The sequence below is a fragment of the Chiloscyllium plagiosum genome, unplaced genomic scaffold (assembly GCF_037043375.1).
Source record: "Chiloscyllium plagiosum isolate Xiang-an unplaced genomic scaffold, Cpla_swu_hap1 HiC_scaffold_10, whole genome shotgun sequence".
Taxonomy (NCBI): Eukaryota; Metazoa; Chordata; class Chondrichthyes; order Orectolobiformes; family Hemiscylliidae; genus Chiloscyllium; species Chiloscyllium plagiosum.
This window is the reverse complement of record NW_028270148.1, coordinates 26,057,963-26,083,376: the sequence shown is the minus strand read 5'-3', so window position 1 is coordinate 26,083,376 and position 25,414 is coordinate 26,057,963. Positions and strand designations below refer to the sequence as shown.

The window sequence follows — 25,414 nt, the reverse complement described above, 5'->3', positions numbered from 1 at the left end:
GAGCAGCACTTTGAAAGCTAGTGCTTCCAAATACACCTGTTGGATGATGACCTGGTGTTGTGATTTTTAACTTTGTCCATCCCAGTCCAACATCGGCACCTCCAAATCATCACAATATGAGATACTCCAAAACAAATATCTGCAAAATTTTATTGAGGTTATCAATTGTTGTTGGATCCAGGTTGTCTTCATTATCCTCCATCCTGTGCCATACTTGGGGGAAGGGCGAAGGCATGATGTGCAGAATGGGAACATCTATGTAATATTAAACATTGACCAATTACTTGCATTTATTGAATTTGTGTTAGTGTTGCATTATGGTCAAATGATGTTTGAATTGCAATATGTCACTAAAAGACATTTATTTCATGTGAAGCAGTCCTTTGCGAAAGGCACACTATTTATGAAACATGCTGAAAACCAATGTGAACATGTTCTACCTGGAGTTCCACACACAAATCCAATTATTTTCTGTCCTTTTTATGCAGACTAATAACTGTTTAAATATTATTGGACTATGCTAATTGTGTTACTTTGCAGCATTTATTCACGAAGTCATTATGACTCAGTAGGAGGACATTTGACCCATCGTGTCTGTTGCTGTTTATACAGCAAAACAATCTGTTGCATTCCCATGCACTTTCCCCAATATTCTACAAGTCTTTTTCCCCAAATGCCAACCAATACTCTTTTGAAATAATTAACAGTTGTTTTGAAGTCATTGTCTCCATTTTGCACCACAGCCTAAGGTACCATATTCCCAGGTCATTAGCATTAAGTGTGTAACAAATTCCTATTCACAATTAGTGTGGTGGCCTTGGTGAGGCCACACCTTGAATAATGTGTGCACTTTTGATCTCTTAGTCTGAGGAAGGACATTTTTGTTAGTGAATGTTCACCAGACTGATTCTCAGGATGGCAGGACTGAAGTAAGGAAAGACTGAATTGACTGGGTTTGTATTCGCTAGAATTTAGAAGAATGATGGGGGGAATATCATAGAAATATACAAAATACTGCTGGGACTGGACAGTCTATTCCGGAGGAATGTTCTTGATGTTGAGTAGGTCCAGAACCAGGGGTCATAGTCTAAGAATAAGGGGTAAGCTATTCTGAGATAAGGAAGAATTTTTTTCACTCAGAGTTCTGAACCTGTGGAATTCTCTTCCACAGGAAGCTGTTGGGATCAGTTCATTAGATATATTCATGAGGGAGCTGGATGTGGCCCTTGCAGCTAAAGGGATCAAAGGCTATGGAGAGAAAGCGGGAATGGGATACTGAAATTGTGTGATCAGCTCTGATCATATTGAATAGTGGTGCAGGCTCAAAGGGCCGAATGGCCTATTTCTGCAACTAATTTCTATGTTTCTATGGTTTCAACCTAACTCTGCCACTAACATCCCTTGTTCCTGGGACCATTCTCCTAAAAATGTTGCTTCTTTTGCTCGTCACCTTGAATCAGTGACTTGTGGTTTTTGGTCCTTCAACCAACATCAACAGTTTCTCCATTTCTATTTTGTCCAAACTTTCATGATCTTGAACAACTTTAACAAATCTCTCATGATCCTTCCATATCCCTGCTTCTCTAATTTAGTAACATAAATGAAGTTCCTCAACTCTAGAACCTTCTTATGAATCTTTTCTGCACCCTATAAAATGTAATACTGTCTTTCCTAAAATGCCGTGAATAGAATTGGACATGGTGCAAGTATTCCCCGCTTTTTGAAAGTTCGCTTTACGCCACTTCACTTTTATGGAAGATTCACATTAATACCTGTTCACGTTAACCAAAAGAAATCCAAAGATGATTTTCACTTTTACGAAAAACAGCAAAATTTTTCCCATAAAATTAATGCTTCTTCAATTTATGCCATTTCAGCTTATGAAAGGTTTCATAGGAACACTCTACTTTTGGATAGGAGGGGATATCTTATACAACATTTCAGGCTGAGAGAAAGTGAGGATTACAAATGCTGGAGATCAGAGTCGAAGAGTGTGGTGCTGGAAAAGCACAGCATCTGAGGTGTAGGAGAATCAACATTTTGAGCATAAACCCCTCTCACCTCTTTCCCCTTTCACCTTAAACCAATGCTCTCATTCCTGATGAAGGGCTTATGCTCAAAACGTCCTGTGCCCCGGAGACTGCCTGACTGGCTGTGCTTTTCCAGCATCATATACCTTGACTACATTTCAGGCTGAACCAAATTGTTTTATAGGTGCATCATGTTCTTTGCGTTTGTACTCCATGCAAGTATTTCTACTTGTACATAATCTATGTGGAAAATCTACAATTTTGTTACATGTGAAAGGAGAAAACGCCTTTCCTTACTTTATTAACTGGAAAGGATGCAGAAATGATTTACAAGGATGTTACTAAGACTGGAAGGTTTGATTAATAAGGAGACTCTGAATACACCAGGATTGACTTCATAGAGTTTTATGAAATCATGAGGGACATAGATAAGGTGAATAGCCAAGGTCTTTCCCCAGGATAGGAGAGTTCGAAACTAAAGGGCATAGGGGAGAGGGGAAAGATTTAAAAGGGACCTGAGGGGCAACATTTCACACAGAGGATAGTGCATATATGGAACAACCTGCCAAACGAGGTTGCAGAGGCATGTACAGTTGCAACACTTAGAAGACATTTGGACAGGTACATGTTTAGGAAGGGTTTAGAGGAATATGGGACAGATGCAGGCAAATGAGGCTAATTCAAACTAGGAAAACTAGTTGACATGGACGAGTTGGGCCAAAGGGCCTGTTTATGTGCCCTATGACTCCATGGGAGACTGGTTAGCAAGGTTAGATTTCATGAAATATAGGAAGTACTAGCAATTTGGATACAAAACTGGCTCGTAGGTCGAAGACAGAGGGTGGTGGTGGGGGGTTGCTTTTCAGACTGGAGACTTGTGACCAGTGGAGTGCCACAACGATTTGTGATGGGTCCACTACTTTTTGTAATTTATATAAATGATTTGGATGTGAGCGCAAGAGGTCCAGTTAGTAGGTTTGCAGATGACACCAAAATTGGAGGTGTAGTAGACAGCGAAGAAGGTTACCTCAAATTACAATGGGATCTTGATCAAATGAGTCAATGGGCTGAGGAGTGGAAGATGGAGTTTGATTTAGATAAATGCGAGGTGCTGCATTTGGAAAAGCCTATCAGAGCAGGGCCTATACATTTAATGGTAAGGTCTTAGGGAGTGTTGCTGAACAGGAGACCTTGCAGTGCAGATTCATAGCTCCTTGAAAGTAAAATCCCAAGTTGATGTGATAATGAAGAAGGCGTTTGGTATGTTTTCTCTTATTGGTCAGAGTCCTGAGTATAGGAGTTGGGAGGTCTGTACAGGACATTGGTTCAGCCACTTTTGGAATATTGCATGCAATTCTGGTCTCCTTCCTATTGGAAGGATGTTGTGAAACTTGAAAGGGTTCAGAAAAGATTTTCAAGGATGTTGCCAGGTTTGGAGAATTTGAGCTAAAATGAGAGGCTGAATAGTCTGTGGCTGTTCTTCCTGGAGCATCGAAGGCTGAGGGGTGACCTTATAGAGGTCTATGAAATCATAAGAGGCATGGATAGGATAAATAGACAAGATATTTTCCCTGGGATGGGGGAGTCCAGAACTAGAGGGCATAGGTTTAGAGTGAGAGGGGAAAGATATAAAAGAGACTAAGGGGCAACTTTTACAGAGGGTGGTGCATGTATGGAATGAGCTGCCAGAGGAAGTGGTGGTGCAACACTTAAAAGGGATTTGGATGGATATATGAATAAGAAGGATTTAGAGGGATAAGGGCCAAGTGCTGGCAAATGAGACTAGATTAGTTGTCCACTACACCTCCAATTTTGGTGTCATCTGCAAACTTACCAAATATACCTCTTATGCTCTTATTTGGTCTGCATGGATGAGTTGGACCAAAGGGTCTGTTTCCGTGCTGTGCTATGACTCTCTGACTGTCTGACATGTTGCAACATACCTCTTTGCAAAAATGGTGTATGGTCATCATCAATGTGCCCTGCTTGCATTTTAGTCCAGAAGTATTTCACCTCATTGGAATGATCATTCAGTAGACCCTGTCGATGCAGACGTCGCTCTGTTGAACAACATTAACCTAATTGGTTTAGTTGCACTTTATAAATGGTTCAGTATGTTATTCTCCAAATTACAGTGCATTGCTCCATTACACTAGTTAAATCCTCTCTTCGAGATGTGCTTTCTGTTATGTTTCTCCAATAAGGGATTATCTACCAAAATTAAACATATAATGTATTTTAGGTGTCTGCTTGGCATTGAACTATTGCTGTTTTTTGGAGTTGCTACTTTCACACTCTGAATACATTCTATTCTATAATCTAGTTTTAATTTTATTTTCACTTTTTTTAAAACAAGATTTAACCCTTCCTTCAAATTTGAAGTGCCCATCACTTGAGAGCCTAAAATTTGTTTAAGAAAATCGTAAGAACATAGGACATAGGCAATTTGGCCCTTAGAGTCTGCTCCATTCATAATTGATCTGGTTGTGGTCTCAACTCCACTTCTCTGCACACTAAAACCCCTGACTCCTTTGTGTAACTCTACCTTGGTAAAGAAAAACCTCTACTGCTTTCTGGGTAAGAGAATTCAACGTACTAATAACCCTCAGAGATAAAACATTTCTTCTCATCTCTCTCTCGAATAAGAAAGATCTCTTCTTCTTAAATTGTATACGCTCGTTCTAGTCTGTAAATCAGATTAAAAGCTTCTTGGTATCCACCCTACTGACACCCCTCAGAATATTATGTTTTATTCTTCAAAACTCCCAATGGGTATAGGCCAACCTGTTTTGACACTTGTTCTCTGCACTTATGTTGTTTTTCAAAGACTCTATCAAGTATTCTAACGTGGCCTCAAAAAGACCTTAATAAAGTCCTGAAGGATGGGAAAGATTCATTTAATGTTGCTCTTTTTTATATATCAACCCAATTTCAGTTTACTCAATGTTACCCATTCATACATCAGCTTGTTATTCCTTGGTTCTCAACATGGATTATCAAGATGATCTGTGATCTTTTCCCTCCCTTATATTTTTGCTTCAGATTTTTGTGCTTTTTGTAGCATGGCAACCAAGTTTAATGCACAGATTTTGAAACATATTGAATTGCTTATCTGAGGAGTTGCCACTCAAGTTCTACTGTTCTTTAATCAACATAATTCCCTGAGGTGCCATTTGAAATTTAATTCAAGTTTCTGCATGTAAGAATCCCCAGTAGTCATAAATCATTTTGGACCTTTTTTCCTACGATGTCTAGTCATTGTATAGATTGTGTAAGATCTGGGTAATTATTCACCTTCCTGTTTATTTAATCTTTAAAGATCAAATTCTGTGCTGTTACAACTCATCCCTGTAAGGCAAACTTCCAAGTATCCATACTGTCCATGTTTCCTTTATTTACCCTTTGCAAGATTAAAAATTACGCAACACCAAGTTATAGTCCAACAGGTTTATTTGGAAGCAGTAATTTGCAGAGCACCACTCTTTTATCAGGTGATTTGTGGAGGTTAAGATCACGCTCATAGAAGTTATAGCCAAAGGAGTCCAGTGTCATGGAGATGTGATACAATAAACAATCTTAGATTAAACTTGCATCTTTTATAATGGAATATGCTGATTTCTGTTCCTTGATATGTAAATATGGGATATCAAAGAACAGAAACCAGCATATCCCATTATAAAAGATGAAAGGTTTAATAAAAGATTTTTTACTGTGTCACATCTCCATGACACTGGACTCCTTTGGCTGTAAATTCTGTGAGGGTGATCTTAATCTCCACAACCACCTGATGATGGAACGACGCTCTGAAAACTAGTGCTTCCAAATAAACCTGTTGGATTTGAACTTTATCCACCCCAGTCCAACACCAGCACCTCCACGTCCTTTGCAAGATGACAGGCACAACACCCAGGCATTACTGTTTAGACTTATTTATATCCCAGAAGCTCCCATCTTAGCCTGAGTTGGGATATTTGCCAGCTAATGTTTGTTGCACATTTGTATTTATGTAGCATCTTTAATGTTGTAAAATATCCCAAGGGACTTCACAGGAGTATTAATCAACAAATTAGTACAACAACCCAGAAAAGGGGACATGAGAAGCAAAACAGAAATTGCTGGAAAAGCTCAGCAGGTCTGCCAGCCATCTGTGGAGAGAAATCAGAGTTGATGTTTTGATTCCAGTGATGCTTTTTCGGAACTGTTGGTTGCAAGGAAAATGTTGCTTTTTATGTAAGAGAATGGATGGGGGAATGGAGGATAGAGCCCAAAGAGCAAGAAGAAAAGTCAGACAGACAAGGGAATGGATAGTGTTCAACCTAGGAGAATGAATAGCTGCCAATGGGAACTTTAGTGGCTAACAATGGATTGTGTGTAGTAGCAGACCATGTGATAACAAGGTGTGGTGTGTGGTGGATGAAGGCTTCAGTGACAGTTAAATTGAGGCAGGAGCAGAGCTGGTTAATAATATGGAGGAAATAGGGGATGGTGCAAATAGTTGGTCATAAGCCCATCTCAGCATATCATGGTTGTGAGCAATTTGCTTCAGCCTCAGACAATTGACAGGAAATGAAATGGAGTTGCCTAGGAAATGGAATCTTGCACAGATTGAAGAGAATTTCAGTTAAGTTTCAGTTACCTATTAGCTGTAGTCTTTTATGCCATCGAGCTGTATTTGGAAAATAACTTGGAAATCTCGGATTTGGTCCACCAATTAAATCCAATAAAACCAGTAGGTCCTATGAGGAATGGAAGCAGTTTGTCAATTTTCTAAAAAAAATCACTAATCAACAAGTTAACAATTATCTCAACTTGCAAGGTTCCATCAGATGTAAATTCTGTACTAAATATTTATCAGCTGATAAATTATTTTATCGCCATATTAATATCTTCCTTCAAACTGAATATATGAAACTTCCTTATTTGTATCTTTGCTGTCTTTCAAAAAGTGAAACCTTGCGTTTTGTTAGCAGCTGAATTAAACTAAATGACTACTTTCAGTGATTTGCAGATCTGAATCCCCCAAACTCCTCCTCTCCTCAATTTAATTTAAACAATTACTTTTCAAGGAGTGTAGAGTCTCCTTATTCTTCCCACTAAAACATGCAACTTCACACCAATCTATCTACAAATTTGTTAGCCATTAAAAATGAACAAGATTATTCACAAGTTCCTATATTTAGTTGCAGGTTCTGCTCTGGATTGACTGTAACCTCAAAAGCAACCCTAATCCCCACACGCTTCAAAACCCTGTTAAACATGAGACATTGTCTGTGAATATTGAAATTAAGCATCTGATCCTCAAGACCAGTTATTTTTATTTGTGAACATAAAATTATTCCAGCATTGACCTTTGTGCAATACCACTTTGCAGCTTTAGTTAAAAATAAGCAGCTTTTAAATTAAAATAAAGTAGTTGGGGTTCCTAAAATCAATACTTTGTTTTTAAAGCTAAAAGATATCCACTCAATAGTTTTCAGCTTTACGTCCATACACTATCACAAAGAGAAACATATCAGTGTACCCTTTTCTACAAATGTATAACATATGTTTCTCTAACCATTTCTCTATGTATATCCTTAAAGAAATCTCAAACGGTCGCATGGATTTTAGTAGAAGTCATTAATAGAAGTAAAGTAAGACAAAGGAAAGTTTCCTAACTTTCATGACAGTAGGACTCATATATCTACAGTTTACATGGAAAACAATAAATTCTAAGGCAACAGTACCCATCTTATATCAAGTTAGTAACATATAAACAGTGATGAAGAAGTAAGACCCTTTGGTCCATCCAGCCTGTTCCATATAATTGCACTGTCACGTGTTGCAAAATTTATCGATCCATTCCATCTAAACCTGTGTGATTTCATGGACAAGGTGAAAAGCCAAGTAAAAATAAGAAAATCTGGGGAGAAAAAAGTTTGGAAAATTTCTCTCTCAGCCATCTAAGCAATCAGAAGTAGTCCAGGAAATCAGTCAGGTTTTGACATTCTTAATTTTTTTAAAAGAAGTGATAACTATACCGTGCAGAAACAAGTCAAACTGTTGCCTAAAGAAATTTAACAAATCCACCATGAAACATTATTTATTCTCAGAGAAAAGGAGCACTGCCTGATATCCAGCCTAGATCTGGTGTGTTACGCAACTTAATGTTGTGACCTCTGGACCTTCTTATCTTACTTAGTTGGAACAAACTGTCAATTTGGGAACACGATCTATTTCCTTCATCTTTGTCAGATCACCCATAATTCTATGCTTCTCACAAGAGTTCCAATTCTTATAGTTTGTTTTCATAGCTAAGGAGTTAGAAAGCCTCAATGGTCACTCACCATGAGAAAAGAACAAATCTGGACACAGTATTCCAAAGTAGGTCAAATTTAAACAAGATCTCGTGCAAAAACAAAACAAAAAACTTCTCTTTTGTGCAGTTATCCCATAAATGTGTCCCACCATACTATTTGCTCCAGTTAAAAATTGGCAAGATTGCTCATGTACGTTTCAAGATAGCTGCAGTAGAAAGCTGAATTAAATTTATTTCTGTATCTTTTTTCTCTGAAGAATGTACAAATGTTAAACTTTTACAATACCTATTTGCATAACACTGTGATTATCCAAGTTTAACCTTACCTACCAGTCATGAGCCCAGTTGCCAACACGTTAAGATGCCCCAAAGCTAACAATCATTATCTTCAATCTTTACACTTGATCAGAATGCAAATTTACAGATTGTGCCCACATCACACATCCAGATCATCAATAAAAGTAACAATACTGCTGTAAAGTGGAGATTGACCCCCCCCCACCCCCCCCGCCACCGACAACCAAAACTGAAACACGCAAAGAGGAGTGTTTCACCTCGGGTCACTGTCTGTGCGGAGTTTGCACATTCTCCCTGTGTCTGCGTGGGTTTCCTCAAGGTGCTGCAGTTTCCTCCCACACTCAAAAGATGTGCAGGTCAGGTGAATTGCCCATGTTAAATTTCCCATAGTGTTAGGTGCATCATTCAGAAGAAATGGGTCTGGGTGGGTTAATCTTCGGAGGGTCAGTGTGGACTTGTTGGGCCGAAAGGCCTATTTCCACACTGAAGGAAATCTAATCTAATCTAAAAAAATCTGTTAAAAGGACTGTGAGAAGTGGTTTAATCCCATTTTCAGCAACTTCTAGTGGTTAAATAAAAGAAATCCCTGACACTTTACAATCAACAAGTGACAGTTTATTTATCTAAATCAAGCAGTGAACAACTTAACTGAAATATTGACAAACCAAACAATTCTTTTCTAACTACTAACTCTTCCTGAATAACACAAAATTTGAATACTATGCTGTTCCGATAAATTTAAATACCACTCATACAGAAACATAGAATTTAGTCTCTTGAAATTATAGCCAGGTTGTCTTTCAGAATTTTCTCTGCCTTCTTCCTTCTCTTCTGTCAGAAATGTCTCCTCCCTTGGTTTCTTCAGTCAGGAATGTCTTCTCTGCCATTGGTACTATTATTATTTGGATAGTGCTTTCTCTAATATATAGATGATGGTGATAGCTGCTGAAAATGTGTTGCTGGAAAAGCGCAGCAGGTCAGGCAGCATCCAAGGAACAGGAGAATCGACGTTTCGGGCATAAGCCCTTTTCAGGAAAGGAAAGATTCCTGAAGAAGGGCTTATGCCCGAAACGTCGATTCTCCTGTTCCTTGGATGCTGCCTAACCTGCTGCGCTTTTTCAGCAACACATTTTCAGCTCTGATCTCCAGCATCTGCAGTCCTCACTTTCTCCTCGAAGATGATGGTGATAGCCAATTTCGGTGATAGCCTGTTAACTCTATCAGGGTGGCAGTTAGCTCTGCCAATTTTTCAACTGCCCCCTTCTTTTATACCCTTGATGACCTTTCAATGTTTTTACAATCAGATTGGTCCTAAGTTGTCAAAACCATCAGATTTAAATTTGATAAGTTTTTGATATGTAAGGGCCTGATTCAAATTGATTGGCTAAATTCAGAACTTGTTGTCTCGGGAAAAGTCCTCTTTGGTCTACTAACTATGCAGCCTTTTGACACAAGTGTTTCGGGCTCTCTGTGTATTGGCAAACCCAATTTGCTGCCAGAGATCCAGTTTAACTTAAGGCCCAGAAAAAAAACCAAAAAGAACCGTGCAAGGCTTTCCCAAATTTACAATTTTACTAACACCAACTTTGCAATAACACACATGCTCCAACCTCACACTACCAGTCACTCCAATCTCTTACTACTTTTAATGCGGGTATTCCAATCATGCACCATCATTAGGTCAAGCAATTCCAAACTCACACAATGAATAACACTGGGACTATAACTTTAAACTATCGTTAATTAATTATTCCACTGTAGCCATTAATAAGTATTGCAATCAAATTTAGCAATTGCCTGGATCTTACCCAGCTATTATTCAAACACTCCACACAATCCAACAATTAACCAGACATCACATTTCTCCTGGTCATTAACCAGATATGCTGATCACTTATCAGCATTAACTAGACACTGGCTTCACTCTGTCATTAACGACAATGCTGCTAACATATCTATCCAGTTTCACGATGTCATTAGACACTGAGAACATACATTTTATTGGATCTTTACAAAATTTAATATTCTATCTATGTAGAACAAAATTGCCCTATTTTACTTCAGTATTTTATTGAAGCAGATCATGCCAATAAACATGATAATAAGCAAAGTATACCTTGTCTATTAGTATTAATCACTTCTTGTATTATTTTCCTGTCTCAAAGATAGTGAGCACTTACAATTCCATGCAACTGGTTGGTATCACTGGCACCAGGTGGATGTTTAACGATCTCCATTTTGTTCGCCAAATGTCGAGAGCCATACAGTGAGTCAATCTCAGACCAAGATTCAATTGCTTCTTGGCCATCAAAAAAAATTAGCTGCAGGGTAAGATCTGGTCTCTCTCCAGCATTCTAAACAAAAGAGAAATACGTTTAAGAAGGCTTGACCTACACTTGGAATATTCAGGTTGCTGACTAAATAAAATTGCATTTCCATTGGAACATTTTCAAATGTTAAAACTCAACTCAATTGAAACAAAGATGGTGGAAAACATAGCGCATGTATGAGCTATACCACATATCATCATAACACTTTGAAATGTTCACCAATAGATGATATTGTTGCTATTTTAATGGTATGACCAATTTAAACTGTAGACAGCATGACCAGTAAGTAAACTTGATATTGAGTCGATTTTCTGGGTGAAGCCTTGTTAGTTTTCAATTGTTGTGATATAATATGATTATAATACATATTTTGTGGCCCAGTTTTAAATATTCATACACTATTGGTTTAGAGGTATTCCTTTAAGTATTTGACCCTTTATGTTGTTAGAACTTCTGACCTTAGCATTATTAGCACCACATTCTATTATTTGCAAGTGCTGCGCTAGTTTTATGGTGATTATTCACTGCTCAAATTAAATACCATTCACTTTGAAGTATATCAGTATTTGCTTATTGAACATCTATGCATGCTACTGACTTGTTTAAATTTCTTTTGTTCACTGTGTCTGCCATTTAATACATGATTATTTGATCAGCCTGCTTAAAAACTACGTGTGGCCTTACAATATACCTAGAAGTAGTTGAAATAGGTTTGTGTTTTGTAACTGGTTTAGAATTTGTTGGACCACAGACTGTTGCAACAATTTAGTTGTCAGTGCAATAATGTGGCACAATTCACACCCTCAGAATACCCCAAAAGCACTTCCCAGTCAATGCTTTATTACAGTCACTGTTTAAAAAGTAATTTGCCAGGATCAGTTATTATTGGCAAGTTTGTGCCCATTCCTACTTGTCTTGGAGAAAATGGTGGTGTGCAACTTTCTTGAACCTGCGATGATGATACTCATAAAACACTGTTAGGCAGGAAGCTGCAGGATTTTGGCCCATTGTCAATGAACAAAGGATAATACAGATCCAAATCCGAATGACTTGGGAGGAATCTTGGACATAATCTTATAAATATGGCCTTGTCTTTTAAGTGGCAGCGATGACCATTTCAGATGTACTACTTTGCAGTTAGTTGCAGTGTATCCTATAAATAAGAAACACTGTGACCTCGCAAGAGGAAATAATAAATTTCATGCTCGTAAGAGGATATCATTCCAGTGTGATAGTAAATGTTTAAAGTGATAGATCAGTTGTCAATCAAGTAAACTAGCTAATCCTGAATGGTGTTCATTTTCTTGATAGCTATTGCAGTTGAATCCATTCAAACAAGTGGATAGCATTCTATCACATTTTCTGACTTATGCCTTGAAATTTTGGAGTGTCAGGTATTTAACCAGTCACTCTAAGGCTCATAATTTCTGATCTACTATCGTAGTAACAGCATTTATATGACTTTCAACTTACATTTCTGTTCATTGGCAACCCCCAAAGATGTTAATGGTGGGATCTGTGTCACGGTTATAAGTATTGAATGTAAAGAGAAGGTGACTCAACTCTCTCTTAGAAGCAAATTATTGCTTGTTACTTGGTTGGCATCATGTAATTACAGAGTCATACAGTTTTTAACAGCTCAAAACAAGGCCCTTCAGCCCATTGTGTCTGTAACAATCATCAAATATCCATCTATTCTCATCCCATTTTCCAGCACTTGGCCATAGCTTTGAATTCATGTAAGTAGTTCACAAATGTCTTGAGGGCTCCCACGTCTTTTAGGCAGTGAGTTCCATTTGATGTACAAAGCTTTGGTGCTATGTAAGCTTTGGTAGGTACTTGTTGTAATTTTATGTACAACACGGTCCCATAACTTGAGCTGGATAAGTAACCAGAAAAGAGATCTTGTGGTGCAGTGGGCAGACTCCATACCTCTGAGCCTGAAGCTCTGGTTTTAAATCCTACCCAGAACTTGATGGCCAAGGATAGTTTATTAATAACATGACCATAACAGAGTCATAGAGATGTACAGCACGGAAAGAGACCCTTCCGTCCAACTCGTCCTTGGCGACTAGATATCCTAACCTAATCTAGGCCCATTTGCCAGCACTTGGCCCATATCCCTTTTAACCCTTCCTATTCATATACCCATCTAAATGCCTTTTAAAAGCTGTAATTGTATCAGCCTCCACCTGGCAGCTCATTCCATACATTCACCACCCTCTGTGTGGAAAAGTTACCCCTTAGGTCCTTTCTTTATCTTTCCCCTCTCATCCTGAATCTATGTCCTCTAGTTCTGAACTCCCACCCCAGGGAAAAGACCTTGTCTGTTTATCCTATCCATGCCCCTTATAAACCTGTATAAGGTCACCCCTCCCACCCCCAGCCTCCGATGCTCCAGGTAAACCAGCCCCAGCCTTTTCAGCCTCTCTGTATAGCTCAAATCTTCCAACTCTGGCAACATCCTTGTCAATCTTTTCTGAACCCTACAACATCCTTCCAATAGGAAGGAGACCAAAATTGCATGCAATATTCCAAAAGTGTCCTAACCAATGCCCTGTACAGTCACAACATGACTCTGAACTCTTATACTCAATGCTCTGACCAATAAAGGAAAGCATACCAAATTCCTTCTTCACTATCCTATCTACCTGTGACTCTTCTTTCAAGGAACTATGAACCTGCACTCCAAGGTCTCTTTGTTCAGCAACATTCCCTAGGACCTTACCATTAAGTGTATAAGTCCAGCTCTGATTTACTTTTCCAAAATGCAGCACCTTACATTTTTCGATATTAAACTCCATCTGCCAACTCCTCAGCCCATTGGCCCACCTGATCAAGATCCCATTGAAATCTGAGGAACCTTCATCTCTGTTGATTATGAATCTGCAAATCTTTCCAACAGACACTACTGGGACTCAGTAAGAGTGGGAGAGTAGTAATGAAAAGTAGTTGGAGTTTCTACATCAAGACTCATAGCTCTACTCTATGATATATATGTAAAGGTGCATGTTTGCCACAGCAACTTGAATTCGTTAAGTGAACTAGAACATACCATCACCAAATAACCAAAAAACCTACTTAAGTGATGTTGGTTATGGTTTATTGCTCATCATGACACCAGGAATACTCCAAGTAGCATCGTAAGATGTTTACATTATCCTAAACAGTCAAACAAGGTCATCTCATTGTATCTCATCCAAAAGACAGTATCTCCAACATCTCAATATTGCTGTGTGAGTTTAAATTATTTGCTCAAGCCCTGGCATAGAGCTATATCCAAAATTTCTGCATTGGAGTTGAAAATGTTATTAGTGCAAATTGCAGATGGAATTTAATACATAAACCTGCAATGATATATTTTGGCAGATTGGCTAGGGAAAGGCAAAATAGGCTAAATGGCACAATGAAAAGTGCACATGAGTTCCACATGCATAGAACTTTCTTTGTAGGAGGCAGTGCATATTGAGAGAGTAGTCATCAAAATGATTGGGATTGTGAGCTTCATAAATGAAAACTATGAGTATAAAAGCACAGACATTATATTAAATATTTATAACATTCTGGTTGGGCCACGGTATTGAATCCAGTTCTGGCCACCACACTTTAGGAAGGATTTGGGAATCCACTGGCATGTTGTAATGGAGACTTATCAAACTGGTTCCAGGATGAAGGATGTTAGGTTGAAGAACTTGGTTGTTCTATATTTGGCAATGGGGGGTATTTGATAGATTATACAAGATTATGCCAAATTTCAATAAAGTGGGCAAGAGACATTCTCATTTAATTGACAATACAAAGAGTGGATTAAAGGGGAAGAGATGCAGAGGGATGTGGGGAAGAAACCTTTTATGCAGTGAGAACTCATCATTTGGAAATTTTATACAACAACAGTACTCCCATCCTTATGAGCTTCCCTCTTCTGTGCTCCCAAACCTCTGGTACTCCAGCCCTTCTAGTGGGACCTGTCGGACTGATTTTTGCAGAAGTCTGTTTGCTATCCAAGTGGCTAGCACTACACCCGTTGACGTTTCTCGGGCAAGGGAATTGTGTCATGTGACTGGCTGGCAGGTTTTGAAGTGGGCTTTCCTTCCAGAAAGATGCAAAGTCTCACCGTGAGCCAATTAATAGCTTAATAGCTGTTAAATTTCTGAAGAGCAATTCAGCCAACTAGAGGGGCTTTGTCGTGCCTTTGCAACTCTGAAGCAGAGGGAAAAGCAAGTTTAAAACAACAGTAATATTTGGAAATGCATGTACTGGTCCTACTGAACCTCCATCTTGAAGTATCCATGATGAGGTGGACATATCATGTGTCATTTGCAATAAGGATTATTCTAGTATAAATAGCTTCAAAAGTTGAATATTCTGTAACATCTGAATGTTTAAGTTGACATTTTAGCAATTTATTTTTCCAAGCTTGAGATGTAAAATAACAAAGATTTAATAATTTACCAACTTACTCATTTATAATGCCTATGTTATAATGACTCATAAATAAAACAGTACCTTTATCTCTAATAATAATTTGTCCAATGCACGAGCAAGTTCCAATATCATGGAACATGGAACAGCAGAATCAGTGGCACCCACATACACTCTGCTATACCACCATTTGTTGAAATATTTTGAGTCATGATGACAAGCCAGCACCAGCCTTCGCTTAGCTGAGGGGTTCAAAGTGCTGATGATATTTGAAAATGTGACAGTTCCATAGGGTATAGCTTCCTGGAAGGTATCCTCTTCAGTGACCCAGCCAGCCTGGAGTTCATCTAACTGACTTATGATATGCTGTGGAGAGAAACCAGTTTTGTAAAGCTTAATTCTCACAGCAACTGAACAGGTGTCTGGTTCAATGCATCTTATACTTAAAGCTATTTGCTTAATTGAATTGAATTTATTGTCACATGTACTGAAGCACAGTGAAAAGCTTTGTCTTGCGAGCAATAAAGGCTGAGTAACATGATGGCATTATAGGTTCAGGAGTAGGCAATTCAGTTTATGTACCTATCCTCCTTTATTCTAATATTACTTATTCTCATTCCATTCACCGCCTTTAGATGCATTTCCCTCAATAATTTGGGCAAGGAAAGTCTGACAATATCTTAGATCTATAGTTAATCAAATATTTATTGCTTTTTTTTAAAGAGAAGGTTTCAAACTTGTATCATCCTTTGCATTAAGAAATGCTTGCTAATTCCTCTCCTGTATTACCTGGCTCTCACCTTGCCTTAGATCTGTTTACCAATATAAGCTTTTTTCCCATTTATCCTGTGAATTTGTTTAAAAGTCTTAAAACCGAAATAGTCTCTAACCTTCTGTATTCCTGGGAATGTGAGCTTTATTTATTTAATCTTTCTGAATCCAGCCCCTAGGATGCTAGTAATATTCTGGTGTTGGTTTCATTTCACCACACAGAGTTCTTCTAGTTATCTCTTTGAAGGTGCCATCTTAAGGGCAGGGACAGATGTTTTTAGCATTATTTATAAAGAACACACATTGAGTAGTGTGGATCCAGTTTACTCGAACATTTCAAACAAGTTTGTTAACAGCTTCAACTGTAACTTGCAGTTACAGATAACTATGTTTGCAACCTCCTGCAAATGACCTTCTTTCTGGAATACACATGGCAGTCGGTCATGGGCTTTATCCTTGTCTTATTGACATATACCGTTCTTAAATCTAAATTACACTAGGGATGAGGGCTCTTGTGGGATAGTGGGCGGTGTACTTCCAAGAAGGTAAATGTTCAAGTTTCACTTACCCCAAAGATATATCATAATGTGCCTGGACAGGTTGATTTGAAAGAAATCTACAACAGGGATGAAAATAGAGCTCAAAAAATTGAACTTAGGCTATTTAATGTCTGTTACAACCCAGAGCAACTTTGAAGAGGTTCAGGAAAATACTACTTTCTTGACTTCAATTCACAGAAAATGAGACAGTGAAGACTTTTGAAACATTGAATGAACCATAGAATCTATAGTGTGGATGCAGGCTATTCGGTCCATACCGACCCTCCAAACAGCATCCCACTCAAACCCACCCAATCCCATCTTGTTTTTGTCATGGCCATTCCATTCATCCCTCGACACTGTGGGCATTTTAGCATGGCCAATCCACCGAGGCTGCATATCTTTGGACTGTGGGAGGAAACCAAAGCAAACCCACACAGACAATGTGTAAAATCCACACACAGTCACCTAAAGGTGGAATCAAACACTGGTCCCTGTGAGAACTGTGAGGCAGCAGTGCTAAAACCAATGGTTAACATTGAAACATCAAAAAAAAATTTCATCTGTCACAACTGTATACTGACTAGAAATTGTGTTAGACTGGACAAGAACATATAGCTGCAGTTTGTCCAGTGTGACTAGAATCAAAACATCATTGTCAACAAATAGCAGAGAAAATTAATCTTTCTTTGAATTTCTATATCAGTGATTTTCCTCGTACATTCTTATTCATACAATTATTTCTTTTAAACTTCAGAATATATTTCTATTTTTATTTCTGTCCATCTTGATCTTGAAATTTCCAATAATATCATCATCCAGAGTCCTTTTACATAGAACATAGAATATAAACAAGATTTGTGAAGGTTTGTAGCTCAGGTTGAGGTTTAGGGTGTAGGTTTGCTCGCTGAGCTGTAGGTTTGATATCCAGACGTTTCATTATCTGGCTAGGTAACATCATCAGTGGCGACCTCCAAGTGAAGCGAAGCTATTGTCTCCTACTTTCTATTTATATCTTTCTCCTGGATGGGGTTCCTGGGGTTTGTGGTGATGTCATTTCCTGTTCGTTTTCTGAAGGGTTGATAGATGGCATCTAGATCTATGTGTTTGTTTATGGTGTTGTGGTTGGAGTGCCAGGCCTCTAGGAATTCTCTGGCATGTCTTTGCCATAAACAAACACATAGATCTAGGTGCCATCTATCAACCCCTCAGAAAATGAACAGGAAATGACATCACCACAAACCCCAGGAACCCCATCCAGGAGAAAAATATAAATAGAAAGCTGGAGACAACAGCTTTGCTTCACTTGGAGGTTGCCACTGATGATGTTACCTCGCCAGGTAATGAACCGTCTGGATATCAAACCTACAGCTCAGCGAGCAAACCTACACCCCATAGGATATAAACTTCAAAACTATTGAGAGCATTTTATTGTTGGACACAATCCAGCATTTTTAGTGCATTCAACTTGGTATGAATAGAAAGTAAATAAATGATTCCACTCTACTGATTCTTTACTTTGAAATTTATCTGATGATGCGTTGATAGCTCACACTGCTCACAAATATTCCTGGATCTGGGTTTGTACTTATTGTAACATGAGTGCGTGGAGTTCTTCTATGAAACATGAAGGCTTTGAATTCTGGGACAGATCTTGAAAACAGGAGACCATTCTGTGTTTTCAGGTTATTCTCCTGTTCATGTTGCTCATGGCTCATATGTTTCTCATTTAATCTGTTCATTGGAGATATATGCTAACCGAAAAATCTCCAACAATCTTGAGGAAGTTCTAAGTTCTGAGGAAGGGTCACTGGACCTGAAAGATTAACACTGATTTCTCTCCATAGATGCTGCCAGACCTGCTGAGCTTTTCCTGCAGTTTCTACTTTTGTTTCTGTCAATCTTGATCTTGAAATTTCCAATAAGGTCAGCATCCAGAGTCCTTTTACATAGAACATAGAAGTGTACAGCACATCAATAGGCCCTTTGGCCAATGAAGCTGTGCCAAACGTGACACCAAATTAAACTAATCCTTTCTGCCTTTGGACAATATCCGTCCTTTCCTTGCATATTCATTTGCTTATCTAAAAGTACCTAAAATGACCCTATTGTAACAGTCTCCACCACCATCCCTTACACTTTCTGTGTAAAAAACCTACCCCTCACATCTCCTTTGAACTTTTCCCCTCTCACTTTAAATGCATGCCCCCCAGTATTAGACATTTCAACTCTTGGAAAAAGATACCTGTCGTCAACCCTATCTATGCATCTGATAACTTTATAAACATCTATCAATTCTCCCCTCAGACTCCAACGGTCCAGAAGAAACAATCCCAGTTTTTCTAGCCTCTTCTTGTAGTTCATATCCTTTAATCCAGGCAGCATCTTGGTAAACTTTTTCTGCACCATCTCCAAAGCCTACACATCCTTCCTGTAATGTGGCAACCAGAATTGAACACAATACTCTAAGTGTGGCCTAACCAAAATCTTAGAAAGCCGCAACATGGCAATGCTGACACTAATACTCAGTTCCTTGACCAATAAAGGCAAGCATGCCATACGCTTTCTTTAACACCCTATTTACATGCATAGCCGCTTTCAGGGAACTATGGACTTGAACTCCAAGATCTCTCTATACATTAATTACTGACAGAGTTCCACTATCCTTTACCTGCAAAGATGCTTCCTGATTTCCTTTCTAAATAGCTGAACTCTAATTTTACGATTATGTTTGTCTTATTCTTGCATTCCCCCACCTCCCCTCTGCTGCCAGGAAATAGTTTATTTTTGAATCACTTTAACATTACCTCAAGAGATCGCATCTTATGGCCTTATGATCTTAATCTTCTTTATTAAAGAGTGGACAGGAAATTGAAGTTGTGGCCCAGATGAGATTAGCTGTGATCATATTAAATGATGGAGCAGGCTTGAGGGGCTAAATTTCCTTTTCCTCTTTCATGTTCTTGTGCATGATAAAGTTGCTACATTCTGTCATAGGCTTCCAAAATAAATTAAACTTTAATGGACTTCATAACTTTACAAGATAATTTTACTCACGTGACGCACGGCTTGGTTTCCAATAGAGCCTGGATATCTCTCTCTAAGCATTGGTCTCAAATAATTAAACCACATTTGAGAGATGTTGGTCAGTGATGTAATGTTGCGGATGTCGATTGGATTCAAGAACTTGGGCTTATGAAGTAGCTGGTGGTTAAAATCATTGACAAAGCGTCAAAATTAAAAACATATGAGGTAAACTATTACCACAAAAAAGTTACATTTGCTTATGAAAGCTTGTTTAAAGAAGTAGTAAATGCTGCAAATACTCAGCAAGTTGGTGGCTCATTGGTGAGCCACACGGTGCCAGGGCCCTGGGTTTGATTTCAGCCTTGGACAACTGTACATGTGGAGTTTGTACATTCTCCCTGTGTGGGTTGCCTCTGGATGTTCCAGTTTCCTCCCACAGTCCAAAAATGTGCAAGTTAGGTGGCTTGCTATGCTAAACTGCCCATAGTGTCCAGGAATGTGCAGGCTAAGTGGGTTAGCCATGAGAAAGTCAGGTTTATAGAGGTAAGGTAGGAGGGTGGATCTCGGTGGGATCCTCTTCAGAGGTTGGCGTGGACTTGATGGGCCGAATGGCTTTTCACACTGTATGATTCGATGAAATCAGAGAGCATGTGAGTCAAAAGGAATAGAGATAATGAGCGGAAACCTGTTGGGATATTAACTGGAGAGTTAGAGACAAACGTATGCTGCATCTTTCAGGAGGTGTCTGTTGAACCACATGCCAATTAGGCAATGGCAAGGCCATTGGTCAGCCTCTCTCTTGAATAAGAGCCCAGAGACAGAAGTCACACCAGTGAGAACCACTGGATAATAAGAGGCTGGTAGGTCTTGAACTCAGCAATGCAATGGAGGAGACCAGATTGTGGCTGGGAATGCATCAATGGAATCCCAAGATCTCAGGACAAAGGCAGTGATGTTTGGGATAAGGTGATCTTGGATTGGGGATCATGTGAGAGGTGCTTTGTAAGCAAGGCTAAGGGTTGGCTTGCACCTGTCACCCCACTCCTGAAGTTCAGTCACTCAATCAGTCTTTGCTTGCATTTGATCAAGTGACTACCCCAAGAGGATAAGCGGCCCTGCAATGCAGCTTCTTCTGGGAATGTTGCATAGTGACAGGCTTGTCTGAATCTGGACTAATCTGAGGGATAGTGAGTAAAACCATTGTGGCCTCCTTAATTGGCCAGTTAAGAACCTCAATTGAAGGTAGGATAGGAAGGTGAATCATAGACTTTTCCATCACATTTTACCACTGGTTGGGCAGAAAGATGACAAGATTTGGGTATGTCACCGCCCTGCTTAAAATAACCCTTCCGTTCTCCAAGGTCACAACCCCAGCAGTAGGCAGTTCCATCTATTGTTTCAGATCAGTGGCCTTTCATTTTGACTGAAAGTCATCAACCTGAAATGTTAATTTTGTTTCTATCTCCACAGATGCTGCCACATTTGCTGGGAATTTGTAGCATTTCTGTTTTCATTTCAAATTGTCATCATCGAGAATATTTTGCATTTGGCTTTAATTTATAATTCACCAACTATGAATGAAAATCAACTGAAGAGAAATAATTGAATAATTTTCTCGTCATTAACAAAGTTTTAAGAATTATGCCACACATGTGTGAATATTTCTGGCTGTATAGCTAGGGTTGATTGTGAGGAAATGCCAGTCACCACTCAAGCCTTTTCAAAAAACATGTTTGTAATCAAAACTCATTGTATGAGGAATCCCAGACATAAATTTATACAGAAATCTATTAAAATAATATTGTAATTGGTTTCATAAATCATGGTCCACAAAGGATCATATGCATCTCTCTCCAACAGAGGCAAATAATTGGTTATATAAAGTTTGGTGGGCACCATTCATTAGGTAGGGTGAGACATAGTGAGATGACAGATCTCTGTGATTGTAGGCAGTGCTTTAAAATGTCATATATTCTAGTTTACAACATTTAATTGCCCTGCTAAAGGAAGGTTATTATTAAATTAAGTGCCAAAAAGATTTACAAGGATGCTACAGGGACTGGAAGGTTTGAGATATAAGGAGACGCTGGGAATGTTGAGACTTTTTTCCATTGAGGTTAGTGGTTGACTTTAAGACATTTGGACAGGTATATGAATAGGAAAGATTTAAAGGGTTATGGGCCAAACAGAGGTGAATTAGACTCATATTGTTTGGGAGACCTGGCCGCATGGATGAATCGGACTGTTTTTGTGCGATATGACTCTATGAATTGGGATTTTGGGACCACTACCATTTAAGAATAGAAATGTATAAAGAAGCACATTATTCTGTGAAGAAAGCAGGAATACAATGTTTCCAATCTAATATATTTTCAGCAACGTCTATTAATAAAATGTTGATCAAGCAAACTACAAGCGTGGTTTCATAAACTTTTGATTGAGCGGTGGTGACAGAGTGGTAATCTCCATGTACAGTAATCCAGATCCCCAGGCTAACAGAATCATCGAATCCCTACAGTGCAAAAAAAGGTCATTCTGGCAATCGAGCCTGCATCGACCCTCTGAACAACATCCACACAGATCAAGACCCCCACCCTATCCCAGCAACCCCATATTTACCATGGCTAACCCATCTAGCCTTCAGATCCTTGGACACTACAGACAATATGGCAAGGCCAATTCACCTATCCTCCACTTTTTTGGAATGTGGGAAGAAACTGGAGCATCTGGCAGAAACCCATGCAGAAGTGGGGAGAACATATCAACTACACAACCAACCACCCAAGCTTGGAATTGAATCCAGCTCCCTGGCACTATGAGGGAGCAGTGCTAATCACTGAGCCATTGTACTACCCAAAAACGCATGCCTCGAAAGAGACTGGAATTGGGCCATGGTTTCAGATCCTACTCTGGCAGATGGTGAAATTTGAATTCCATAATATCAGAAGTTAAAAAAGCTAGCTTGATGGAGAACCTGTAAACATTGTCATTAAAACCTATCTGGTCCACCAATGCCTTTTGTGGAACAAAATCTTGACTTGATCTGGTCTGCATGTGACTAGAAACCAACAGTAATATGGTTGACTCTTAACTTCCATCAGAAATGACCAAGCAAGCCACTCAGTTGTTTTAAAAGGGCAACAATAATTTTCATTGATGATCAGTTTGAGTTCTGCCAGGGCCACTCAGCTCCGAACCTAACTGCAGCTATTTCTCAATACAATATCCCAAATTCAACCATCTTTAGCCACTTCAGCAAATGAACTTCCCTCCATCAGGTCAGAGTTGGGGACATTTACACAATGTTCAGCATAATTCATGGCTCCTTATGTAGTAAACTTGTTAGCATCCAAGTGCAGCAAGACCTGGACAACATGCAGGCTTGGGCTGATAAATAATATTTGTGCTGCACACATAGCAGGCAATGACTCCAGCAAGAGAAATCTAACTAGTGCTTTACTAATACTGAATTGATCACCATCAACGTTCTGGGGTTACCATTGACAGGAAACTGAACTGAACCAATCAGATAAGTGGCAGAGTCAGAATCATTGGTGACCTTTAAGCGGCAATTGGATAGGTACATGGATAGGTGCTTAAGCTAGGACAAATGTTCGGCACAACATCGTGGGCCGAAGGGCCTGTTCTGTGCTGTATTGTTCTATGTTCTATGTTCTATGATAAATGCTCCAATTACAAGAACTGCTCAGAGGCTAATAAATCAATAGTGGGTAACTCATCTCCTATATCACCAATGCCTGTCCGCTATCTAAAAGGCATTAGTCAGGATTGTGATGGAATACTGTCCACTTGCCTGGATGGATACAGCACCAATAATCTTCAAGAAATTCAATGTAATCCAAAGTACTGCTTGATTGGCACACCTTTAGTATTCACTCTCTGTACCACAAACACATAGTGCAGCAGTGCGTATCGCCTAAAGATGTACTGCAGTAATTCCAACTCCTTAAAAAGCATCTACCAAACCCGCAATCTCCACCATTTAGAAGGATAAGCACAGCAAAAACTGAGGAACAAGTTGACCTCCAAGATCTCCTCCACGACATGCGCCAGCCTGGCTTAAAATGATATTGCTTGTCATTCGCTGTCACAGGGTCAAAATTCTGGAAATCCCTTTCTAACAGGGGCAGTCCTGGTTGTCCATGCAACCCAGTTCTTCAGTTTTTCAGGAAATTACCTCACCACCACTTTCTCAAGGATAATTGGAGATGGGAAATTAATACTGGCCCTGACAATGATGCCTATATCCCATGAATGACATTTTAAAAATAAGGAATCAGTGAGTCTTCAGTCAGGTTCTTAACTTGAACCTTCTAAATTATGGGGATGTAAGAAGGAATCAAGAACTGAGCATGTATTGCAAAATGCCTTATATCTATCCCCTTCTTGTTATCATGACTGGTCAGTAGTGATCCCTAAAGTCCTGACTGCTTAATCATGAAAGTTCCAATAGAAGTACCATGGATATGATGATTGCGCTTTTTGGTATGAGCCTTTAGCCCAATTCTTGTGGTAATTTAGGCCCTCTTTTCAGGCTGGAATGGTTCTTTAATACTACTGTCCTTAGCCTTGCAACAGCTTTTTGATGCCATATTTACTTAAAATGTCATTTTAAAGATCAGCTACTCTCATACAGCCTCAGTTACAGCCATCTTGAAACATACTTTTAAACATAGTTAAAAATCACAGAACACCATGTTGACCACCTGATGAAGAAGCAGCATTTCGAAAGCAAGTGTCTCCAAGTAAATCTGTTGGACTATGATCTGGTATTGTGTGATTTTTAACTTTGTCCACCCCAGTCCAACACTGGCACCTCCAAATCATGACTTTTAAACATATTGTTCACTATGTTTAAATAAAACTCATGGTACAATTATTACAACGGTTTTGTAGAAGTACAGGATTAAAAAAGAATATATGTTACTTATACAACTTTAAGAGCTTTAAAACATGAACTAAATAAATTATTGAGCACTGTCATATGATTGCATCACTCATTTTTAATTGAATTCATATGTTTGTTTGAAATTTTGACAAAACATTGGTGCATGGCACTGATTTTGAAAAGCTTCCATTACTGAAATTGATAAACATCTCAAAATATTCTCCTGCACCTAAAGTTATATAAATACAGAAAGTAGAAGCAAGAACAAGTTATTTTGACCATTAAGCCATTCGTTATGATCATAACTGATCCTACACTTCAACAGCCTATTCCTCCTTTTCTTTGATCTCTTTAGCCCGTTGTGCTATATCCAATTCTTCCTTGAAGTCATACAGTGTTTCAGCCTTGACTGCTCTCTGTGGTAGCAAATTCCACAGGCTCCTTACTGACTGGCCATCATTTGGTATTTTGCAGCCTTTATCCTACCCTGCACAAAGTTAAATATGCGCTTTATCTGAGCACAATAAGTTCCTTTACCTGAAACCTGTGGACTTTCAAAATCCATATTTCAACTTCAGTTCCTTCCATGGCTTTGAAACTTCCAGCCTCATTCTCAGCATCCACCTTCTGCTCTTCTGCATCCAATCCTTTTTTTGTGCCTACCATCCTGTCCATTATGCTATTAGTTTATAATCATCACCCACTACTTCCTCCTAACTATTTGACTGTTCTCTTGATGGTCTCTGTGTCCAAGACTGACCATTTGAAACATATTTGAATATTGTGCTCTG

At 38.9% G+C, this 25,414-nt stretch overlaps 1 protein-coding gene across 1 annotated transcript; it reads right to left on the bottom strand.

Moving 5' to 3' along the window:
• On the bottom strand, positions 1-19,834 carry LOC122553212 (glutaminyl-peptide cyclotransferase-like). The gene is made up of 6 exons (XM_087990963.1): positions 19,745-19,834; positions 15,462-15,743; positions 10,806-10,979; positions 6,667-6,766; positions 3,974-4,090; positions 1-255 (listed from the first exon to the last, which is right to left on the bottom strand). Exons 1-6 carry the CDS (start codon positions 19,817-19,819, stop codon positions 110-112), a joined length of 894 nt encoding a protein of 297 aa, XP_087847089.1. The 5' UTR covers positions 19,820-19,834; the 3' UTR covers positions 1-109.
• Positions 19,835-25,414: the final 5,580 nt, after the last annotated feature.